Genomic DNA, 15,742 nt, shown 5'->3' on the forward strand with positions numbered 1-15,742 from the left:
AGTGCTCTGAATTTCCTCTTTGTACATTCCTTCTCCCTCTCTCTCTCTTTCTCTCTCTCTCTCTCCTTCTGTCTGTCTCTTCCTCTCTCGTTAAAAATAAAATATATTTTTAAAAAGAGAGAAAGAAAAAGAAAGGAAAGGAAAAAAAAGAAAAGGAAAAGGAAAGAAACATTCCACTTCCTGGCCTCCCCTTCTCCCATCTCAACAGCCCTGGAGGCATCAATTGCTCAAATCCAATCTTCTCATTTAAGACAGAATAAAGATCCAAATGGCTGATGCTGCTTTGCCTAAAACCACATGTGGTGATCCATACTTGAAGGCAGATAAGCATGTAGACTCTAGAGGCTGACTGCTTAGATTTCAATGCACCCCAGCAACGGTGTGACCTTGTGCAAGTAGCATAACCCCTCAGTTTCCTCTTCAGGAAATTGGAAATGAGTAAGCGTTGTTGTGAGGTCTCGGTACAAACACACAGAAGACACATAAGCAAGTCCTCACAGGGCCGACAATAGCATCACTCACAGCACCTCTCCTCTCTAAGAGCTCCTGTGTCCTTCACAGGGTCCTTGGCATCATAAATAACCATCAGAGTGGTTGTTATATGATGGGCACACAGTGGAGACCATTCCTGAACATTCTGCATGCTTTGTTTTTTCTTTTCCAGTGGCACTTTGTGTCAGGACTCCGCCAGGCCCAACGTCAGGAGAATGCTTTTGCCATTGTCAATGCCGGGATGAGTGTGAAGTTTGAAGACGGCACAGACACCATCAAGGACCTTCGAATGTTTTATGGAGGCGTAGGCCCCACCGTTGTCTCTGCATGTCAAACCTGCAAGCAGCTCATCGGGAGGTCTGTCATGACCCATCTGGAACATGAAGCATAAGCCTTTCTATGTTACTGAAAATAGCCCTAGGAGATTTTTTTTTTTTTTTTTTTTTTTACTGATTATAGAATGTACAATCACGTAGAAAAGGAAAGTGCTCAGGGCCAGGAGGTGGCTCGCCTGTTTGAGAGCACACATCACAGTGCACAAGGACCCGGGGTCAAACCCCTGGTCCTCACCTGCAGGGGGAAAGCCTCACAAATGGAAAAGCAGGACTGCAGGTGTCTCTCTGTCTCTCTCCCTCTCTATCTCCCCTCCCCTGTCAATTTCTGTATCTATCCAATAAGTAAATAAATAAAAGGAAAATGCTGCAGAAAAAGTATAAAGAAAATAAAGGTCATACAGAAACTGATAGCCTTCAAGATACACGTAGATATTATCTTCAGGTTTTTACTTTTTTTTTTTTTCACTTTTGCCTCCAGGGTTATCGCTGGGGCTCGGTGCCTGTACTATGAATCCACTGCTCCTGAAGGCTATTTTTCCCCTTTTGTTGCCCTTGTTGTTTATCATTGTTGTTATTATTGCTGTTATTATTGTTGTCATTACTGTTGGATAGGACAGAGAGAAATGGAGAGAGAAGGGGAAGACAGAGAGCGGGAGAGAAATATAGACACCTGCAGACCTGCTTCACCGCCTGTGAAGCAACCCCCTGCAGGTGGGGAGCCTGGGGCTTGAACTGGGATCCTTACACTGTCCTTAGGCTTCTTGCCATGTGCACTTAACCCACTGCACTACCACCCGGCACCCCAGTTTTTTACTTTTAATTAGCCTGTAAAAGATAAAGTAAGTTTCTATTACTGTTTCTTTTTCTATTTTAAAGTTTCTTATTTTTAATGAGAAAGATAGGAGGAGAGAAAGAACCTTGCATGCATCGCTCTGGTATATGTCCTGCCCAGAACTCAGAACCTCATGCTTGAGAGTCCAGTGCTTTATTCACTTCACTGTGCTACCTCCCAGACCATTTATTCTTGTTTCTTACAACATCTGAACATCTGCTAAGAACACCTGTTCTTAACTTGCATAAGGAAGACAAATATTTCAAAATAGTGCATGTTGGAGTTTCCAGGTATGATCCCAACACCACTAATAGAATCTCAGTGCCCTAGCAATATATATATTAAAGTTAAATAATAAATAATAATACAAAAGATCTTGGTAAAAGAACAACTTGAGTAGCACAGTATCAGATCCTAAAGAAAGCTAGTGAAATATTAGAGTTGATTTTCTTCGACTCCAAAAATCTATCCAGACGGTCGTTCATCTCTGCTGGTTCTGTCAGTGCAGCAACAGTGTGTGAAGTGCTTGCTTCTTCCTGCCAGACAATGGAATGACCAAATGCTGAGTGAGGTGTGCCGCTTGGTCCTGACCGAGATTGACATCCCCCCAGCCGCTGAGGGTGGCATGGTAGAATACAGGCGAACCCTCGTCATCAGCTTACTCTTCAAGTTCTACCTCAAAGTGAGGAGAGGCCTGAACAAAATGGTAAATGACTTCCCTGGGACTCTGGGTGCCGTGACTCTCTGAGAGTGAGTTCACAAGAACTTCCCTTGTAGAGCTGTGATCACTCATTCAAGGCCCTGGGTGGGGCCCTCCACGTGAGGTTTCCAGCTTCCGACAGCTTCTCTGTGTGCTTCCCTTCCTTCCTTCCTTCCTTTCTTCCTTCCTTCCTTCCTTCCTTCCTTCCTTCCTTCCTTCCTTCCTTCCCTCCCTCCCCTCGCCTTCTTCCTTCACTCCTGGGCTGACAAGGGGGACAGTCCTGCTACTCCATTTGCTTTATGACCTGTGTGGCAAGTTTTAGTATTCAATATCTAGTGGATTTATAGCCACAAACAGTCCTCAATAATTTAACTCTTATGCCCATTTTTTTTATATTTAAAGTGTTTGTTTAATATTTCATCCAATTTTTCGACATCAGGTTCCCAAAATCCCCTTTCTTTTTTTGTTTTTAATTTTTTATTTAAGAAAGGATTAATGAACAAAAACATAAGGTAGGAGGAGTACAACTCCACACAATTCCCACCACCCAATCTCCATAACCCACCCCCTCCCATGATAGCTTCCCCATTCTCTAGCCCTCTGGGAGCATGGACCCAGGGTCGTTGAGGGTTGCAGAAGGTAGAAGGTCTGGCTTCTGTAATTGCTTCCCTGCTGAACATGGGCGTTGACTGGTCGGTCCATACCCCCAGTCTGCCTCTCTCTTTCCCTAGTAAGGTGTGTCTCTGGGGAAGCTGAGCTCCAGGACACATTGGTGGGGTCTTCAATCCAGGGAAGCCTGGCCAGCATCCTGGTGCTATGCCCATTTTAAAGACATTTTCTTAAGATACGCTTCCACTTAGTCTATAGAAAATTTAAAAAGTCAAAAAGGAAAAGAAAATTCCTTTGTAATATCATCAAATCATGGATACCTTAATAATATTTTGGTGTGTGTGTTCTAGATCATTCTTTCTGAGCATGTGGGTACATCCGTGTCACACATGCACAATTAGAGAATGAGTGGGTGGGTGTAACTGGCTTATTTCACTTGGCAGCACAGACATCTTTCAATGTCATTCTAAGTGCTTGTGGCAATTGTATGCCATTAGTCAGATGTCCCATTATTTAATCCACCTATTTTAATTAATATGTAATCTATAATTTATATTTAATATAATTTATATTTAATATATTATTTAATCTATTTTGAACAGTTAGATGCTTTGGGTTTTTTGTTAATTTTTTCTTTTTTCTTTTTCTTTTTACTATGGGTAGTTCTTTGATTTTCATATTATGATTTCAAGGCCAGCTGCTCCCTAGTATTTAATTAAAAAGCTCGCTGGTTTACTGTTGTAATTAGCACTAAACTTAAGACTTTTATTTTTTATTTATTTATTTTTATTTATTTATTCATTCCCTTCTGTTGCCCTTGTTTTTATTATTATTGTTGTTGTAGTTATTATTGTTGTTATTGATGTCGTCGTCATTGGCTAGGACAGAGAGAAATGGAGAGAGGAGGGGAAGACAGAGAGGGGGAGAGAAAGATAGACACCTGCAGACCTGCTTCACTACTTGTGAAGCTACTCCCCTGCAGGTGGGGAGCTGGAGCCTCGAGCAGGGATCCTTACTCCTGTCTTTGCACTACCTGTGCTTAACCCACTGCACTACCGCCCGACTACATGTTAATTTTTTCTTACCCTATCTACAATAGTTTAAAGTGATCTCCACAAAAGTTTCTCCAAATATGGTCCATGACTAGAAGAGTCCCCTTAATAAGTCATTAGCTGAGCACAAAATGGCAATAACTACAGTCACATTTCTTCAATGAGATTCACTCTGGGGTGGAGGTAGACCGCATAATGGTTATGCAAAGAGACTCTCCTGCCAGAGGCTCCAAAGTCCCAGGTTCAATCCCCCACACTACCACAAGCCAGAGCTGAGCAGGGCTCTGATTTCTCTCTCTCCTTCTCTCTCTCTCCCCCCTCACTAAAATAAGGGAAATAAAATATATATATTAAAAAAGGATCTTACGGTTAGATAGGCCAGTCTATCTAAACTTTCCTATTGTTATTTACTATTGCTGTTATGTTTTATTATGTACTACATGCCATATACAGTACCTAAACATTTAAGTACCTATCTAGTAAATTTTATATTATAATATAATTTATTTTACATTATACATGAAAAATATTTTTAACTTTACTGTAGCGTATCACATATTCTCTAACACATTAATTATTATACAGTCTATCATTAAATATTCAAACCATATAGAGAATTGAAACATATACCTTGGGGGCCAGGAGGTGGCGCACCTGGTTAAACACACACACTGAAACATATACCTTGAGAAAAGAATATATATATATATAGTAAACTCATATCTATGACCCACTGGAGGGGTTGGGAACAAGGTGTTTTTGGTGGAGAGTGGTATAGAATTAGACCCCTACTATCTTATAATCCTAGAAATCACTACTGAGTCACTAATAAAAATATATAGGCATATTTTTAAAAAGGAAATGAAGAAGAAAAGTTCAAACTTCAGAAATGCGAATGATTTTTTTAATTTTTTTTAAATGTTTATTTATTTATTCCCTTTTGTTGCCCATGTTGGCGAATGATTTTTTATCAGTTGTAATCCAATAATTCTACAGCTTCATTTGGAAATACATATTTTTGTATTTTTCTGTTTTATATAAAATTGGACCATGCCATATGTAAATGATTGAAACACATTTTTCACATCAGTATAAGAAGTAAAGTAAAAAAAGTTAAAAATTAAAAATTACGCTTCTCCGAAGATCTCCCTTCTGCCCGCCCTTCCTCTCTCCGAGGTGTGCTGTTCCTGGAACTGAGTTTTCTACTCCACATGCAGCTTTTTCTCACTGGAGTCAAGCCCAAGGTCTGACTGGAGTACCTACCTTCCTCCTTTCTCTAATTAAACATTTTCTACTCAGGATGCAGTTTAAATGCGTTTTTTTTTCTCCCACTTCTCAAGTCTACATCTCAGTTTGGTGTTTGCCTTTGCTAAATAGAGCTATACTCTTTTCTGGGAATATATGTGTGTGTGTGTGTGTGTGTGTGTGTGTGTGTGTGTGTGTGTGTCTATAACTTCATTTTTAATGAGTACAGAATGTTATATCCCACAGACATACCACAAGTAATGAGTACAGAATGTTATATCCCACAGACATACCACAAGTTGTTTAGCTGTTTCCTTGTTGTTGGAGAATTCTACTCTAGTTTTAGCTTCTTCTCTGACACAAATAACCTACATCTTTATGGTTAACTCACTTCATTCCCGCAGTTACTTCTTGGAGACACATGCCCAGAAGGTTGATCTGGATTGATCTGAAAGCCCAACTTACATTTTTTTAAGAATTTTTTAAAATATTTGTTTATTTTCCCTTTGTTGCCCTTGTTGTTGTGGTTATTATTGTTGTTGTTACTGATGTCATCATTGTTAGATAGGACAGAGAGAAATGGACAGAGGAGGGGAAGACAGGGGAAGAGAAAGATAGATACCTGCAGACCCGCTTCACTGCCTATGAAGCGACTCCCCTGCATGTGGGGAGCCAGCGGCTCGAACCAGGATCCTTATGCCAGTCCTTGCACTTCATGCCACCTGCACTTAACCTGTTGCACTACTGCCCAACTCCCCCAACTTACATTTTAAAGTGCACTTAGTTCTGTCTCTTCAAAGGAAAACCTTGTCATGGAGGGAAGTCTAACATTCACTTTTTCTTGTGGATAAGGAGCTGGGGTTTTTCTCCAAAATGATCACTCAGAGCCTAGGGGATTTGAAGCTCAGGAAAACTAATGTATAATATGGGGAGAAAAAATTACACAACCCTATTTCTGCATGTTTTCTCAAGATAGTCACTCAAATTGTAAAGTCAAATATATAATGATCCTTTTTTTTTCTTTCAGGATCCCCAGAAATTCCCTGATATTCCAGCGAAGTTTGTAAGTGCTCTAGAAGATTTTCCCATTGAAACCCCCCAAGGAATTCAAATGTTCCAGGTTGGTGTGGAGGGCCTTTATCTTGCCACATATGAATCTATAGATACACATTCTAATATGTCTCCTTCTTAGTAACTGTATCTTGATCTTGGAAAGATAAAGTCTGCTAATGTCGGCTGTGCTACCAACCTCTACCCAAAGAAAGTTTTCTTGGCTTAGTACCTATGTTTTTATTTCAGGATACACAAGGAATTAGATTCTGAACTCCCTTCACTTTACTTCTTTTCTTGGTCAATTTCAATCCTTTAAAGCCGAATTCAAAATACACTGCTTCTAGAAGCCCTTTATACAAACATCCTAAATCTCCCAGGAACTTGAGTGTCTTTTCTTGAACCACATTAGCTGTGTAAACTCTCTTTTACACTTAGATAAAGTCACTTGCATCACTGTAACGGGTTTTTATGTGTTCTGATTCTTCAACAAGGTTGGAGACCCCGAGGTAAAAAGGTCTTCTCTTTCCTGAGGCCAGCTATCTCAGACTCTGTTTTCAGTGAGTGACAACATCCAGCTATAAAATAACTTGACTGATTCCTTTTCACAGTGTGTGGATCCCAAACAACCCCCACAAGATCCAGTTGGCCACCCGATGATGCACCAGTCAGGCCTCAAACACGCCACAGGAGAAGCTGTATATGTTGACGACATGCCTGCCATCAGCCAGGAACTCTTTCTGGCCGTTGTCACCAGCACCAGGGCTTATGCAAAGATCATGTAAGGAAATAAAAGGAGTTTCTTTTTTAAAAAAAGAATTTATTTGTTTATTCATGAGAAAGATAGGAGGAGAGAAAGAACCAGACATCACTCTGGTATATGTGCTGCTGGGGACCAAACTCGGGACTTCATGGTTGAGAATCCAGTGCTTTTATCCACTGTGCCACCTCCCGGACCACCAGAATATTGTTTTTCATTAAGCTTTCATTTCCTAACCTGTGGATGACTTTTAAAATTTTTATTGATTTTAATATTGATTTACATAATTATAAGATAACAGAAATACGACTATGTACTGTTCTCACCACTGGAGTTCTTTGTCCCCATTCCACAGAAATTCCCCTAATATTGCAGATATGGTTTTATTATTATTTCTACAACTCTCTGTCTATATTTGGCCATTTGTTTTCAATGGTCCCATCTTCTCTTCCTCTCTAAGTCACACAGACACCTATTACTACATCCAAATGAGGATGATTCTCCAATAAAAGGAGTTTCTGTATGTTACTGGCATACACTCATGATTTCATATTCAAGTTGAGGGTGTATATGCTTAAGCCACTTAAAAAGGTTCATGTACTCTGCTAAATGGAAATCAGTTATTTGAGTGGCTGGGTGGTGGCGCACTCAGTTAAGCGCACGTAGTATGAAGTGCAAGGACCTGCACTAGGATCCGGGTTCCAGCCCCCACTCCCTACATGCTACATGCAGGAAGGGTTGCTTCACAAGTGGTGAAGCAAGTCTGCAGGTATTTTTCTCTCTTCCTCTCTGTCTTCCCCTTCTCTCCCAATTTCTTTCTTTCCTATCTGTTAAAATGGGGGGGGGGACCTCCAGCAGCAGTGGATTCATAATGATGTCACCAAGCCCCAGCAACTGGAGGCAGGAAAAGAAAGAGGGAAGGGAAGAGAAGGAAAGGGAATGGAAGAAGTTATTTCAAAGCATAATTATGAAAAACTCTGCAGCCAGAATTAGAGCACTTGCTAAATATTAGCATTTTCCAATACAGAATACTGCCTTGTGGTTTCATTATGACATCTGTTGTAGCTTTTCTTTTTTCTGGGCTTAGCAACTCATTTGCATCATAAACTTGACCCTGCAGCTTTATGATATATACTTTCAAATTTTCCTCCCCAGATCAATTGACACTTCAGAAGCCCTAGCATATCCAGGTGTCGTTGATGTGATAACAGCTGAGGATGTTCCAGGAGAAAACATGACAGGGGGAGAGGTTTTCTATGCACAGAACGAGGTGTGTGATTTGTATGTGATTTTTACTATTTCAAATACTTTGTGGGAAACTGCAAAATGATTAACGGTCCTGGCAGTCCACGGATTCCTGTTCACATCACAGAGACTTTCTGAGAGTCCTGACTCTACCTCAGTGGTCATCGCTTTCTCTTTTAAATTCTGTGATGCACCTGGAAGAGTACACACCTTACAGTGTGAGAGGACCCAGGTTCAAGTTCCCAGTCCCCATCTGCAGGAAGAGAAGCTTCACAAGAGTTGCAGTAGTGCTGCCGGTCTCTCTCTGTCTCTCCCCTCTCTATTTTTCTCTGTCTCTATCAAATAAGAGGGGGCGGGGCAGAAGAACCACCAGGAGGAGTGGAATCTTCATGTGACACTGAGCCCCAGCAATAACAATGATGGCAAGAGAATTGATAATAATTGATAATAAAATTAAGTGAGTGACACTTTTGAAATCACAACCAAAGTGATTAAACCCTCTCAAAGAAGGCTTGTAAAAAACCATGAAAGGCACAGCAGCCATGTAGAACACAGGACAAAAAAGAGCCAGTGGGATTTCAGGGTGGCTGATCACCGTGTGTATGTGTGTGTGATACGGAAATGGCAAAGGAATACAGCTAAAGAAGATCAGAGGCCGGATAACCAAGTCCAGGTTTGTAGCACCTGAATCCCATTTGGGCCACTGTTTTGAACCTATTGTAATAGATAGGAAAATATCTTTCTTCTGTTCACAGGAACACGGTGGGTAAATGTAAAGATAAAGGAACAATGATTTCTTTCAAGATTGTTTTGGTCAGTCACATGTGGCTTTCCACAGGTCATCTGTGTGGGCCAGATTGTCTGCACTGTGGCTGCTGATACCTATGCCCATGCCAGGGAGGCTGCTAAGAAAGTGAAGGTCGCCTATGAAGACTTAGAACCAAAGATCATCACTATAGAGGTGATTCAAGATGTTTTGCATTTTTCAGAATGGCGAGAGTGGTGTACATCAGTTCGTAAAGTAGTATGACTTGGACTATACTTTATTCTGGTTTTTTTCTCTGTTTTTCGGGGGTTGGGGGGGGGGAAGTTCCAGCAGTCTATACTTTGACACAGAATACTGAAAATTTTCCTGCTTCAAGCCCCCTGCTTTTCTGTGTCCAGGCCACCGAGGATGGCCTCTTGTCAAGGCAGGGCCTGACCATACAGATGGGAAACTCCTGAGCAATGCCCTATGACCTCATGCATACAGCCAGCCAGTGGGAAATTCTGGAGCACTGTGGGCTTCAGTGAAGTTGTGGCATCTCCTGAATTACAACTGTTGTCCTCCATCACCTTGCCACTTCTGTTTATATCCTAGCCCTAGAGACAGACCATTCAGATCCATGGTCTGACTCTATAATTCAAAGGAGTCTTTATATATTATGTACTCTATTTTTAAATACCTTTTTTTAAGTAATTTTTCTATTTATTTATTTATTTTCCCATTTGTTGCCCTTGTTGTTTTTCTTTTTTATTTTTATTTTTTTATTTTTTATTGTGGAATTAATGTTTTACATTCAACAATAAGTACAATAGTTTGTACATGCATAACATTCCATTTCCCATATAATAATACAACAATATAACAATACAACTAGGTCCTCTGAATCCTTCTTGGACCTGTATTCTCCCCACCTACCCACCCCAGAGTCTTTTACTTTGTGATACTCCAATTCCATTTCAGGTTCTACTTGTGTTTTCTTTTCTGATCTTGTTTTTCAACTTTGGCCTGAGAGTGAGATCATCCCATATTCATCCTTCCATTTCTGACTTATTTCACTCAACATGATTTTTTCAAGGTCCATCCAACATCGGCTGAAAACGGTGAAGTCACCATTTTTTACAGCTGAGTAGTATTCCGTTGTGTATATATACCACAACTTGCTCAGCCACTCATCTGCTATTGGACACCTGCGTTGCTTCCAGGTTTTGGCTATTAGAAATTGTGCTGCCAAGAACATATGTGTACACAGATCTTTTTGGATGGATATGTTGTGTTCCTTAGGATATATCCCCAGGAGAGGAATTGCAGGATCATAGGGTAGGTCTATTTCTAGCCTTCTGAGAGTTCTACAGAATGTTCTCCACAGAGGTTGGACCAATTGACATTCCCACCAGCAGTGTAGGAGGGTTCCTTTGACCCCGCACCCTCTCCAGCATTTGCTACTGTTACCTTTTCTGATGTATGACATTCTCACAGGAGTGAAGTGGTATCTCATTGTTGTCTTTATTTGCATTTCTCTGACAATCAGAGACTTGGAGCATTTTTTCATGTTTTTCTCAGTCTTTTGGATCTCTACTGTGGTGAATATTCTGTCCATGTCCTCCCCCCATTTTTGGATGGGGTTATTTGTGGTCTTGTTGTTGAGGTTTGGCAAGCTCTTTATATATGTTGGTTATTAAACTGTTGTCTGATGTATGGCATGTAAAGATCTTCTCCCATTCTGTGAGAGGTCTCTTGGTTTGGGTAGTGGTTTCTTTTTGCTGTGAAGAAGCTTTTTAATTTGATGTAGTCCCATAGGTTTATACTTGCCTTAGTCTTCTTTGTAATTGGATTCGTTTCATTGAAGATATCTTTAAAATTTATGCAGTAAAGAGTTCTGCCAATATTTTCCTCTAAGTATCTGATAGTTTGTGGTCTAACATCCAAGTCCTTGATCCACTTGGAATTTACTTTTGTATTTGGTGAAATACAGTGGTTCAGTTTCATTCTTCTGCATGTTTCAACCCATTGTTTCCAGCACCATTTGTTGAAGAGACTCTGCTTTCCCCATTTAATAGTCTGAGCCCCTTTGTCAAAGATTAGATGTTCATAGGTGTGGGGGCTCACTTCTGGGCTCTCAATTCTATTCCACTGGTCAGTGTGTCTATTCATGTTCCAGTACCAAGCAGTTTTGATGACAATGGACCTATAATACAATTTGAGATCTGATCTGGGAGTGTGATGCCTCCAGTTCTGTTCTTTTTTCTCAAGATTGTTTTAGCAATTCTAGGTCTTTTCTGGTTCCAGATAAACATTTGTAGCATTTGTTCTATTCTCCTAAAAAAAAAATGTGCTTGGGATCTTGATGGGGATAGCATTAAATTTGTATATGGCTCTGGGCAATATATTCATTTTGATGATGTTAATTCTACTAACCCATGAACATAGAATATCTTTCCACTTCTTTGTGTCTTTTTCAATTTCCTTGAGTAGTGACTCATAATTTTCAGTATACAAGTCTTTCACTTCTTTGGTTAGGTTCACTCCTAGATATTTTATTGTTTTAGTTGCTATAGTAAAAGGAATTGATTTCTGGATTTCAATTTCTTCTAGCTTAGTGTTTACATAGAGGAATGCCACTGACTTTTGAATGTTAATTTTGTAGCCTGACACCTTACTGTATTGCCTGATGATTTCTGAAAACCTCTTGCTAGATTCCTTAGTTTTTTCTGTGTATACTATCATGTCATCTGCAAATAGGGAAAGTTTGACTTCTTCTCTTCCAATCTTTATCCCTTTAATTCCTTGCTCCTGCCTGATTGATATGGCAAGAACTTCCAACACTATGTTGAATAATAATGGTGATAGTGGGCAGCCTTGTACCTGATCGGAGGGGAAATGCTTCCAGTTTTTCACCATTGAGTATGATGTTGGCTGTAGGTTTGCTATATATAGACTCCACTATCTTCAGGAATTTCCCATCTATTCCCATTTTTTGTAGTGTTTTGATCATAAAGGGATGTTGTATTTTGTCAAAGGCTTTCTCTGCATCTATTGATATGACCATGTGGTTTTTGGTCTTGCTTTTATTGATGTGGTGAATCACATTGATTGATTTATGTATATTAAACCAACCTTGCATGCCTGGGATAAACCCCACGTGGTCACGATGAGCAATATTTTTAATATACTGCTGTATCCAGGTGGCTAGAATTTTGTTCAGTATTTTAGCATCTATGTTCATCAGAGATACTGGTCTGTAGTTTTCTTTTTTGGTTGTGTCCCTGTCTGCTTTTGGTAACAAAGTGATGTTGGCTTCATAGAAGTTGGAAGGGAGTATTCCAGTGTCTTCAATCTTCTGGAAGACTTTTAAAAGTAGAGGTATTAGTTCTTCTTTGAAGGTTTTGTAGAATTCATTTGTAAAACCATCTGGTCCAGGACTTTTATTTTTGGGGAGATTTTTGATAACTGTTTCTATTTCATTAGCTGTAATGGGCCTGTTCATGTTATCCACTTCCTCTTGACTTAGTTTTGGAAGTTGGTAGGTATCTAGGAAATCGTCCATTTCTTCCAGGTTCTCTAGCTTGGTGGCACATAGTTGTTCATAGAAGCCTTACATGATATGTTGAATTCCATGATATGTTGAATGTTTGTTGTGGTATCTCCTCTTTCATTTACTATCTGATTTATTTGGGTCTTCTCCCTTTTTTGTTTTGTGAGTCTGGCTAAATGTTTGTCGATTTTGTTCACTCTTTCGAAGAACTAATATTTACTTTCGTTGATCTTTTGTTTGGTTTTCTTATTCTCAATGTTATTTATTTCTGCCCTAACTTCAGTGATTTCTATCCTTCTGGTTGCTTTAGGGTTCCTTTGTTCTTCTTCTTCTTCTTCTATGTCTTTAAGATGTGCAATCAGGCTGTTTATTTGTGCTTTTTCTTGTTTCCTAATGTGTGCTTGTATAGCTATGAACTTCCCTCTCAGTACTGCCTTAGCTGTGTCCCAAATATTTTGATAGCTTGTGTCTTCATTTTCATTGAAGTCTTGAAACATTTTGATTTCTTCCTTTATTTCCTCTTTGACCCAGAGGTTGTTAAGAAGTGTACTGTTGAGCTTCCATATTTTGGGATTATTACTAATCTTTTGTTGATTGTTAAGTGTTAGTTTAATTCCACTGTGGTCTGAGAAGATGCTTGGGATGATTTCAATGCTCTTGAATTGGCTGATGCTGTCTTTGTGGCCTAACATATGGTCTATCCTTGAGAATGACCCATGTAGATTTGAGTAAAATGTGTATTCCAGTTTCTTGGAATGAATGACTCTGAAAATGTCCAATAGTTCTAGTTTATCTATCTCTTCATTTAGCTCCCTTATGTCTTTATTGATTTTCTGCCTTGATGATCTGTCAAGTTGAGAGAGTGGGGTGTTGATGTCCCCTACTATGACTGTGTTGCTGTTAATATATTGCTGTAGCTCTTTCAGTAGATGTTTGATACATTTAGATGGCTTCTCATTGGGTGCATAAATGTTAATAATTGTTAAGTCCTCTTGATTGACTGATCCTCTGAGCATTAAGTAGTGTCCATTCCTATCTTTTTTAAATATTGTGGGTTTTTTAATATTTTTTAATATTTATTTTATTTATTTATTCCCTTTTGTTGCCCTTGTTGTTTTTTATTGTTGTAGCTATTATTGTTGTTGTCGTTGTTGGATAGGACAGAGAGAAATGGAGAGAGGAGGGGAAGACAGAGAGGAGGAGAGAAAGATAGACACCTGCAGACCTGCTTCACCGCCTGTGAAGCAACTCCCCTGCAGGTGGGGAGCCGGGGTTCGAACCGGGATCCTTATGCCGGTCCTTGTGCTTTGCGCCATCCGCGCTTAACCCACTGCGCTACAGCCCGACTCCCCCTATCTTTTTTAATCTTATCTATTTTAAAGTCTATCGTGTCAGATATGAGAATAGCTGTTCCTTTTTTGTGGGCCATTGGCTTGTATGGTAGTTTTTCATTCTTTCACTTTAAGTCTGTGTTTTTCTTGTTGAGTTAGGTGGGTTTCCTATAGACAACATATTGTTGGTTTGTATTTTCTTTTTTTTTTTTTTTTTTTTTCTCCTCCACGGTTATTGCTGGGCTTGGTGCCTGCACCATGAATCCACAGCTCCTGGAGGCCATTTTTCCCCCTTTTTGTTGCCCTAGTTGTTGCAGCCTCATTGCGGTTATTATTGCCATTGTTGACGTTGCTTTGCTGTTGGATAGAACAGAGAGAAACGGAGAGAGGAGGGGAAGACAGAGAGAGAGGGGAGAGAAAGATAGACACCTGCAGACCTGCTTCACCGCCCGTGAAGCGATTCCCCTGCAGGGGGAGCCGGGGGCTCGAACCGGGATCCTTACGCCGGTCCCTGCGCTTTGCGCCATGTGCGCTTAACCCACTGCGCCACTGCCCGACCCCGGTTTGTATTTTCTGATCCATCTTCCTACTCTGTGTCTTTAAATAGGTGAATTCAGGCCATTGACATTTATTGATATCAAAGATTGAAGATATTTTAACACCATTCTTGTAGATTTTCTAGAGTGTTCTGATTTCTGTCCTTTTTATGATGGTTTGACTGTTTATAGAAGACCTTTCAGAACTTCTTTCAGGGCAGGGTTGGTGATAGTTGATTCCTTCAACTGTTGCTTGTCTGAGAAGGTTTTGATGCCTCCATCTAGTCTGAATGACAGTCTAGCAAGATATAGTATTCTTGGTTGAAAGCATTTCTCATTGAGCAATCAATAGATATCTTGCCATTCTCTTCTGGCCTGTAGTGTTTGTGTGGAGAAGTCTGCTGCTAATCTTATGGGTTTTCCTCTGTAGGTGACTCTTTGTTTTTCTCTTGCAGGCTTCAGGATCCTTTCTTTATCCTTATTCCTTTCCATTCTAAATATGATGTGTCTTGGTGTCTTTAAGTCTGGGTTAATTCTGTTTGGGACCTTCTGGGCTTCTTGAATCTTTATGTCTTTGATGTTGTCTAGACTAGAGAAGTTTTCAGCTACTATGGCCTGAAGAATGCTTTCTTCCTCTCCTTCTCTTTCTTCCTCTAGGAAGCCAATAATGCATATATTGTTTCTTTTGAAGTCATCCCATAGGACTCTGTTGTTGTTTTCAGCATCTCTTAATCTCTTCTTGAGATCTCTTACTTCTTTTTGAGTTGTCTCTAATTCATCCTCAATCTTGCTAATTCTGTCTTCAGCCTCATTGACTCTATTCTCTCTGCCCTCTACTGTTTTCTGGAGTTCATCTATTTTGTTACCCTGTTCTGATACTGTTTTAGCTTGTTCAGTGTCTTAGCTTGTTCAACTAGTTGTGTTCTTAGCTCAGCTATTTCAGCTTTCAGCTCTCTAATAACCTTGAGATACTTAGTGTTTTCTTCTGGCGTCTAATTTGTTGTTTCTGTATTTCTGATTAAAATTCTTTCAAACTCTTTACTCACTCCTGTGATTATTTCCTTAGCTAATGTTTAGATGTTGAACTCGTTTTGTGCTTCACCCTTTGGGGGGCTTTTAGCTGGACTGTTGTCCTGGTTCATTTCTCCAATATTTCTTCTTGTTGGTTTACCCATTTTATATATTATGTTATGACTTCCCTTAGTACTTTTCAAATTACTGATCACTATTTCCTGGATTGACTTGTGTCTAAGTAAG

The 15,742-nt window shown here is 39.8% G+C and overlaps 1 protein-coding gene across 1 annotated transcript in view; it reads left to right on the forward strand.

Annotated features, from left to right (window-relative positions):
• Window positions 1-15,742, forward strand: part of LOC103121600 (aldehyde oxidase 4-like) — a 73,992-nt gene that overhangs the window by 25,201 nt on the left and 33,049 nt on the right. Inside the window, exons 12-17 of the mRNA XM_060184151.1 lie at window positions 665-849; window positions 2,203-2,365; window positions 6,293-6,385; window positions 6,927-7,096; window positions 8,231-8,345; window positions 9,159-9,281. Of these exons, the coding sequence (XP_060040134.1) occupies window positions 665-849; window positions 2,203-2,365; window positions 6,293-6,385; window positions 6,927-7,096; window positions 8,231-8,345; window positions 9,159-9,281 (849 nt within the window). The remainder of the gene's footprint in view (window positions 1-664; window positions 850-2,202; window positions 2,366-6,292; window positions 6,386-6,926; window positions 7,097-8,230; window positions 8,346-9,158; window positions 9,282-15,742) is intronic.

The sequence above is a fragment of the Erinaceus europaeus genome, unplaced genomic scaffold (genome assembly GCF_950295315.1).
Source record: "Erinaceus europaeus unplaced genomic scaffold, mEriEur2.1 scaffold_612, whole genome shotgun sequence".
Lineage (NCBI taxonomy): Eukaryota > Metazoa > Chordata > Mammalia > Eulipotyphla > Erinaceidae > Erinaceus > Erinaceus europaeus.